Below are 9038 nucleotides of genomic sequence, written 5' to 3'. Positions count from 1 at the left end.
AAAAAAAAAAAAAAAAAAGAATATTTTTTAAAGACTAATATTTTAAAAGATGAACTAATATTTTAAAAGATGAACTACCAGATAGAAAGAAAAATATACACTTTCTATGTAAATACAAACAAACAAACAAACAAACAAAAAACTGGCCAGGCACAGTGGCTCACAACTGTAATCCCAGCACTTTGGGAGGCCGAGGTAGGCGGATCACCTGAGGTCAGCAGTTTGAGACCAGCCTGGACAACATGGCAAAACCCTGTCTCTACTAAAAATACAAAAATTAGCCAGGCGTGGTGGCACGCACCTGTAATCCCAGCTACTCAGGAGGCTGAGGCAAAAGAATCGCTTGAACCTAGGAGGCAAAGGTTGCAGTAAGCCGAGACCATGCCATTGTACTCCAGCCTGGGTGACAGAGCTAGATTCCATATTTAAAAAAAAAAAAAAAAAAAAGAGGCGTGGTGGCTCATACCTGTAATCCCAGCACTTTGAGGGGCTGAGGCGGGTGGATCATGAGGTCAGGAGTTCAAAACCAGTCTGACCCACATGGTGAAACCCCGTCTCTATTAAAAATACAAAAATCAGCCAGGCGTGGTGACACGCACCTGTAATCCCAGCTACTCAGGAGGCTGAGGCAGGAGAATTGCTTGAACCCGGGAGGTGGAGATTGCGGTGAGCCAAGATCGCACCTTGCACTCCAGCCTGGGCGACAGAGCGAGACTCTGTCTCAAAGAAAAAAATAAAAAAGGCTGGGTATGGTGGCTCATGCCTGTAATCCTAGCACTTTGGGAGGCCGAGGTGGGTGGATCACAAGGTCAGGAGTTTGAGATCAGCCAGGCCAATATGGTGAAACACCATCTCTACTAAAAATACAAACATTAGCCAGGCATGATAACAGGTACCTGTAATCCCAGCCACTCAGGAGGCTGAGGCAGGAGAATCGCTTGAAGCCAGGAGTTGGAGGTTGCAGTGAGCTGAGATTGCGTCACTACACTCCAGCCGGGGGACAGAGCAAGACTTCGTCTCAAAAAAAAGAAAAAAAAGGAAAAAGAAAATAGCCAAGTACGGTGGTATCCAGTCCCAGCTATTTGGGAGGCTGAGACAGGAGGGTAGATTGAGCCTGGGAGGTGGAGGCTGCAGTGAGCCATGTTCATGCCACTGCACTCCATCCTGGGTGACAGAGACAGACCTCAGCTCAAAAAAAAGGGGGGCGGTGAAGCAGAAGACATGTTCACATATATTTGTATATACACAAACTATTTCTGTATAAAAAAATGATTTTAAAAAACCTCCAAAATTTAACTTTCTTTTTGAGGTAGGGACTCACTCTGTTGCCTAGGCTGGAATGCAATGGCTTGATCACAGCTCACTATAGTCTCAAACTCCTGGGCTCAAGTGATCCTCCCATCTCAACGTCATAAGTAGCTAGGACGACAAGCTCGAGCCACCATGCCTAACAAATTTTTAAGTTTTTTGGAGAGACAAGGTCTCACTATGTTGCCCTGGCTGGTCTTGAACTCCAAGGCTCAAGCAATCCCCTTGTCTTGGCCTGCCAAAGCACTGGAATTATGGACATGAGCCATTGTGTTGGGTTCAATTTAACTTTTTTTTTTTTTTGAGTTTAAGAGTGGAGGTTTAATAGGCAAGATTAAGAGAAAGGAAAACAGTTCTCTCTCTAGTGAGAGAGAGGGATTTCTGAGAGGAAACGGCCCCAGTTCAGCATTTTTAAGTGGGAGAAATAACAAAAAAACAAAGGCAGGGACAAAACAGAACCAGGAATAAGGTAAAATCTCCTACAGAACCAATGAGAGAAGACATGTACACTTTAAGAGCAGGTATACATTTCACTCTAAGGCTTCCTCCAGCAGATAACACAAAAAGGGAGACCATATCAGTTAAACAGATGCAGCGTTCATCAGAAAAAAAAAAATAATCCAATTGCTCATGAAATTAGTTATACTATTCTGGGTACTAAGAATAGAGGGGATGTTTCTCCCTCTGGGTCTGTCTAAAGAGAACACTGAATGATGCTGTCAACATGGTCTCTACAAACAGCTACAACAATGAGCAATCATTATTTTCCCCAGGGCATGGGCACTGTCATATGACAATATTAAACATTTTGACTTTGCAGCCACCATGTCTTTTGTTTTAAGCTGATCACAACCTTACCTTGGTTCCATCTGGTGTTGCAGGGGAGGCTGGGGAAAAGGTGGAGCTTGTGTCAGGAGATTTGGGAACAAACGAGGGTTGGTCTAGGGCTGAAGCTGACGCAGAGGATGGCAAAGTCTCAGAAAGAGGTTGGTTCTCCTGCATATGGGGTAGGACGTGCTCTACCACCCATCCAGAATAAGATGATAGCTTGGGAAGAGACATACATTCTTCTAAAACATCCTAGAGAGAAGAAGAGGGTTAAGCTCAACTTGCATGTCAACTGATCTCAGTATAATCCACTACAGGCCTTACTGAACATCTAAGAAGGCCTAAATAAATAAACATCAAAGACCCAAAGTAATGTATTAACAATCAGATGAAAAGAAAGTACAGTGGTTTCTTTCTTTTTTTTTTTTTTTTTTTTGAGGCGGAGTCTCGCTCATGTCGCCGGACCGCGCGCTGCAGTGCCGGTCTCGCAAGCCCGCCTCCCGGGTTTACAACCATTCTCCCTGCCTCAGCCTCCCGAGTAGCTGGGACTACAGGCGCCCGCACTCGGGCTATTTTTTTGTATTTTTAGTAGAGACCGGGTCCCGTGTTAGCCAGGATGGTCCGATCTCCTGACCTCGTGATCCGCCTGTCTCGGCCTCCCAAAGTGCTGGGATTACAGGCTTGAGCCACCGCGCCCGGCCCAGTGGTTTCTTGATAATGACCTTGACTACTATCCTTCTAACGAAAATCAGACTAAATAACTCGTTAACTACAGAAAAAGGGACAATGCACAAAGATTGCCATTAAAGTGTATGTGAAAGTAATCTCAAGCACTGAACAGAACACAAGAGGAATTCTGAAGTAAGCTACTGTATACACAATCAGTAGAATGTCAGTCACTTAATAATGGGGGTAAGTTCTGAGAAACATGGTGTTAGGTGATCTTGTCATCGTGCGAACATCATAAAGCATACTTACACAAACCTAGATGTATATATTTTCTCATTTTTGAAATTATTTTTGAGAAAGGGTCTCACTGTTACCCAGGCTGGAGTGCAGTGACCTAATCATGGCTCCCTGTAGTCTGACCTCCTGGGCTCAAGCTATCCTCCTACCTCGACCAGTCTCCCCAGCAGCTGAGAGTACAGGCATGCGCTAATATATTCAGCTAATTATTTTTTCATTTTTTGTAGAGATGGAGTCTTGGTATGTTGCCCAGGCTGGTCTTTTTTTTTTTTTGAGATGGAGTTTCGCTCCTGTTGCTCAGGCTGGAGTGCAATGGCACGATCTCGGCTCACCGCAACCTCTGCCTCCCCCGCCTCTCAGATTCAAGTGATTCTCCTGCCTCAACCTCCTGAGTAGCTGGGATTACAGGCACACGCCACCATGCCTGGCTAATTTTGTACTTTTAGAAGATACGGGGTTTTTCCATGTTGGTCAGGCTGGTCTCGAACTCTTGACCTCAGGAAATCTGCCTGCCTCGGCCTCCCAAAGTGCCGGGATTACAGGCGTGAGCCACCGTGAGCCCAGCCATTTTTTTTTTGAGAGAGTCTTGCTCTTTCACTCAGGCTGGAGTGCAGTAGCACGATCTCAGCTCATTGCAACCTCCATCGCCTGGGTTCAAGCAATTCTGTTTCAGCCTCCCGAGCAGTTGGGATTACAGGCGCCCACCACCACACCTGGCTAATTTTCGTATTATTACAAAAATTAGAGATGGGGTTTCATCACATTGGCCAGGCTGGTCTCGAACTCCTGACCTCAGGTGATCCGCCCACCTCAGCCTCCCAAAGTGCTGGGATTCCAGGCGTGAGCCAGCACGCCCAGCCATTCTTTTTTTTTTTTTTTTTTTTTTTTTTTGAGACAGGGTCTCATTCTGTTTCCCAGGCTGGAGTGCAGTGGCGCAATCACGGATCAATGCAGCCTCAAATTTCATGCTCAGGTAATACTCCCACCTCAGCCTCTCAAGGAGCAGGGACTATAGGCACCCACCACCATACCTGTTTTTTGTTTTGTTTTGTTTTTTTGAGATGGAGTTTCGCTCTTGTTGCCCAGGCTGGAGTGCAATGGTGCAATCTCAGCTCACCACAACCTCCGCCTCCCAGGTTAAAGCGATTCTCCTACCTCAGCCTCCCAAGTAGCTGGGATTACAGGCATGCGCTACCACACCCAGCTAATTTTGTATTTTTAGTAGAGACAGGGTTTCTCCACGTTGGTCAGGCTGGTCTCCAACTCCTGACCTCAGGTGATCCGCCCTCCTCGGCCTCCCTAAGTGCTGGGATTACAGGCATGAGCCACTACGCCCGGCACACCTGGTTAATTTTTTTGTATTTTTTGTAGTGGTGAGGTTTCTCCACGTTCCCAGGCTGGTCTCGAACTTCTGGGCTCAAGTGATCTGCCCACCTTGGCTTACCAAAGTGCTGGGACTGCAGGTTTGAGACATCAAGCCTGGCCCAGCTTGAACTGGCCTCAAGCAATCGTCCCGCCTCAGCCTCCCAAAGTGTTGGGATTATGGGCATGAGTTACCACACCCAGCCTAATAATTTTTTAAAAATGGAAATAGATATGGATATGTGTGTATACATCCTTAGTAGTAATAATGATCATATCTAGTACCAGATCTTGGTTTGTAAATATAATTTTAAATCAAAGGAAATCAGGGGTCTCTGCAGAAAAGGTAAGTTCCAGAGTTGGAGGTAGAAAAATATAAGATGAGCTTGGAACATCTTTGTATGAGAAAATAAGTATTGATTACCTATGACATAATACATAAATGAAAAAACCAGAGTAGTTGGAAGATTGCTACAATGAGCTAGAGTAAACTGAGCAAATAAGTAAACATATTGAGAATAACAGGAGCCAAACTTCTCACTGCTAAGTAACATATTTACAAAGATGGATAGGGTAAGATTAGATAGAAAGAAACGTGAAGTGCTGCGTTGGAAGTGGCATTTATCAGTATGAAGTCATGGTTTCATAATATATATGTACACACAAATAGTTACAGATAATACATAAATGTGTATGTGGTGATGTGTGTACATATTTAGAGATGTACTATTTCCTAGCTCTGTCTACTGAGAAGGCCTAGAAGCAATGGTACCCAATCAAGAATCTCAACATACGAAACTCCCAGAACTTGGTTTGTAAATACAGCACTAAATACAGCACCACCCTCCACTTCAAAAGAATCAGCCTCTTTGGAGAAATAGCTGATTCCAGGGTCGAAACAGGGAAACTTGCACCTGGGACACCTTTTTGTGCCAAAAAGTAAAGAAATGTCAATGAAAGATGGAAACATGTCAAAGGAACACAGGAACCAACTTAATGAATCGTCCAGTAGCCAAATCTGGGACATTTTTCTTTTAATTCTTATGAATACATTGTCGTTGTACATATTTACAAGGTTACTTTTTTTTTTTTTTTTTTTTGAGACACAGTCTCACTCTGTTGCCCAGGCTTGAGTGCAGCAGCACAATCTCGGCTCACTGCAATCTCTGCCTCCCGGGTTCAAGCAATTCTCATGCCTCAGTCTCTGGAGTAGCTGGGATTACAGGCATGCACCACCATGCTCGGCTAATTTTTTAATTTTTAGTAGAGATGGGGTTGCACCATGTTGGCCAGGCTGGTCTCGAACTCTTGACCTCAAGTGATCCGTCCCGCTTGGCCTCCCTAAGTGCTGGGATTACGGTCCTGAGCCACCACGCCCAGCCTTGCCTGTGATATTTTGATACAAGCTTACAAAATCTGGGATATTTAAAATAAAATAAATAAATAATAAAAGTAATGGATTACAATTCACTGAATAAAACAGAAATCCATGAGTCCATACCAATATAACTAAACAACAGAGAAAAGAAAGCATCTCCTGACAGTGGAATGCCAACTAACAAATGCAGAAGGAATAGTGGATATAAAGAAACAGGATCTGGCAACGTCATAGAGGTGATCGATTCATGTGGAAAACATCAATGAATGCTAAAGCCATGGAGGATGAAGGTTTGCCCAGAAAAAGGATACTGGTGTAATCTCCACAATACTTACCAACAATTACTAAAGGAAAAATGACGAATTTTAAACGGAAAGACCAGGCAGATAACAACGTAACCAGGTGATCAAGATTAGCATCACCAGTGTTGGGATGGGTTGACATCTGTGTGCCTTCTGAGAAAGCCACGGCATCATTTCTGTAGTATTCCTGCCAAGACTGCTTAACCTTGGTCTGGTGGTTTGAAAGCACCTATGCTGGCAGTCAACCTACAGAATGTAAGGTCTGTATTTTTCAAAACTGTCAACAACATAAAAGACAGGGGAATATTTTAGGATTGTTTCCCAAGAAGTCTGAGGATGCAGAACAACGTCTTATCTGTAGCTAACTAGCAGCGACTCGGGAATGGGAGCTCCGCCTTAACTCTCCGCATCCCTCCACTTCTAGTGCAGAGCTTTGCAAACACTAGGTACAGTGACCACGCCCCCATTCACTTTCCAGGTCTGCCAAATCAATCTAGAAATTTGGTCATTTCACTGGCAGCAACGGATTAGGTGGTGTCAATCGTTCGTCGCAAAATCTAGAGCTCCCAGCACATGAGACACGCAGTAACTGAGCCTGGGGCCAAGATTGCTTTGACAACAGCAGAGCGGAGAAGGCGCCCAACTGGCGGAGGATAGCAATGAAGCCTTCAGAGCGCGGGGCATCTCTGAAGTCAGGGGAGCTCCCCGAAACGCTAAAATAGGCTGGAGAGGACAGAAACCCCAGGACAGAAGGATGTACACACAGAAGTCAAGAAATAAATGCAGGTTGTTAGGCTGCACGGGTTCCCGGAAGCAGAACGTGCCAAGGGCTAGGGAGGAGAAGGGTTCGGTCGCGAGCGGCCGGAAGGGCCTACGTCCTCCGGGGCCACCGCTCACCTCGCCCCGCAGCAGCCAGTCGCGGTAGTAGCAAAGGCGACCTTTGTCGGAACTGCGTAGAGCCTGCAAGGTCTCCCAGCAGCGACCCTCAGACGGCATGGTTGGCTCTGGGGCAGCTTCTCTGAGGTGCCGCTTCTGACCAAACAAGCCCTCGAATCAGCCGCCGGGAAGGCCGCTCAGGCTTCCGCTTCCGGGGCGCGCGCGCAACACAGCCCCGCCCCTAAAGGCTGCGTGCCCCGCCTCCAGCAACGCTCTCGCGCTCCCGCCAGTGCGCCTGCGCGGAGGAATTGCCTGTGACGCCGCGTTCCGCGGAGGTAAGCACTAGCTCCCGATCTCCGGGGCTGCAGAAAATTGGTCTGTGCCTTGAGACTGTGCAGAAACTGGAATCCTCACACACTGCTCATGGGAATGTAAAATGAAGCACCTGCTGTGGAAGACAGTCTGGCAGTTCCTCAAAAAGTTAAACAATTAGGCCGGGCGCGGTGGCTCAAGCCTGTAATCCCAGCACTTTGGGAGGCCGAGGCGGGTGGATCACGAGGTCAGGAAATCGAGACCCTCCTGGCTAACACGGTGAAACCCCGTCTCTACTAAAATACAAAAAACTAGCCGGGCGCGGTGATGGGCGCCTGTAGTCCCAGCTACTCGGAGGCTGAGGCAGGAGAATGGCGGGAACCAGGGAGGCGGAGCTTGCAGTGAGCCAAGATCGCGCCACTGCACTCCAGCCTGGGCTACACAGCGAGACTCCGTCTCAAAAAAGAAAAAAAGTTAAACAATTACCATTTGACCCAGCAATTCTCCTAGGTAAATATATATATTAAAAATACACCTAGGCCGGGCGCGGTGGCTCAAGCCTGTAATCCCAGCACTTTGGGAGGTCGAGACGGGCGGATCACGAGGTCAGGAGATCGAGACCATCCTGGCTAACACGGTGAAACCCCGTCTCTACTAAAATACAAAACTAGCCGGGCGAGGTGGCGCCGCCTGTAGTCCCAGCTACTCGGGAGGCTGAGGCAGGAGAATGGCGTAAACTCGGGAGGCGGAGCTTGCAGTGAGCTGAGATCCAGCCACTGCACTCCAGTCCGGGCGACAGAGCGAGACTCCGCCTAAAAAAAAAAAAAAAAAATACACCAAAGAAATGAAACCTAGGTATATACAAAAACTTGTCCATGAATGTTCACAAGCAATGTTATTCATAATAGCCAAAAAGTGAAAGCAACCCAAATGTCCATCCACTGGTGAATGGATAAATAAAATGTAGTACTATGTGTGCAGTTCCCGAGTTCCCCCGCTTTCTGTGCGCTTACCAAGTATCAGAGTGCCTTGACCGCCCTGTGACCCAGCCAGTTGCAAGTTTTTTCCTGCAGACTTGCAACCAAATACGGGCCTTGCATATCCCCAGGCACTAATAAGGATATATAAGTTGTTGCCCAAAACGCTGAAACTGACCCCTGCCTTTAGCCAAATTCCATAAACCCTCATATAAACGCCACACCCTGACCCCTCGCTGGGTATGTACCTAGGTGAAACACCTCTTTTCTCTCGCTATCCGTCGCGAGAATTGCTGCAGCCCACTCTGTAAGTTTCCCTAATAAATGTTTTGGGTTTAGTGCTTCTTTCTTGAGACAGAGTCTTGCTCTGTCCCCCAGGCTGGAGTACAGTGGCTCCATCTCTGCTCACTGCAAGCTCCGCCTCCTGAGTTCAAGCGATTCTCCTGCCTCAACCTCCCGTGTAGCTGGGACTACAGGCGCCTGCTACCACGCCCAGCTAATTTTTGTATTTTTAGCAGAGATGGGGTTTCACCGTGTTGGTCAGACTGGTGTCGAACTCCTGACGACCTCAGCTGATCCACCCACCTCGACCTCCCAAAGCGCTGGAATTACAGGCATGAGCCACTGCGCCCGGCCACAGTGCTGCTTTGGAATCCCAACCAGCCCTGTTTGGCAGGAGGAAACACTATCTACATAATGGAATGTTATTTGGCCATAAAATAAAGTACT

The 9038-nt window shown here is 46.9% G+C and overlaps 1 protein-coding gene across 4 annotated transcripts in view; it reads right to left on the bottom strand.

Annotated features, from left to right (window-relative positions):
- The window catches only part of GLE1 (GLE1 RNA export mediator), a 39899-nt gene extending 32637 nt beyond the window's left edge, over positions 1 to 7262 (bottom strand). The window contains exons 1-2 of one of the 4 annotated variants that reach the window (XR_001880698.1): positions 7042 to 7262; positions 2167 to 2388 (exon numbers count right to left, since the gene is read on the bottom strand). Coding sequence is in view for 3 of the 4 variants with exons in the window: in XM_017848228.1 (XP_017703717.1) it covers positions 2167 to 2388; positions 7042 to 7140 (321 nt within the window). In the remaining variant the exon portion in view is untranslated. Of the gene's footprint in view, positions 1 to 2166; positions 2389 to 2770; positions 2792 to 6177; positions 7012 to 7041 lie in introns of those variants that run through there. The other 3 variants (XM_017848228.1, XM_017848229.1, XM_017848230.1) reach the window with 3 other exon arrangements.
- Positions 7263 to 9038: the final 1776 nt, after the last annotated feature.

This window comes from Rhinopithecus bieti, unplaced genomic scaffold (genome assembly GCF_001698545.2).
Source record: "Rhinopithecus bieti isolate Rb0 unplaced genomic scaffold, ASM169854v2 scaffold_29388, whole genome shotgun sequence".
Taxonomy (NCBI): domain Eukaryota; kingdom Metazoa; phylum Chordata; class Mammalia; order Primates; family Cercopithecidae; genus Rhinopithecus; species Rhinopithecus bieti.
Note: the sequence above shows the minus strand (reverse complement) of the source record. Positions and strands in the feature narration are given on the sequence as shown.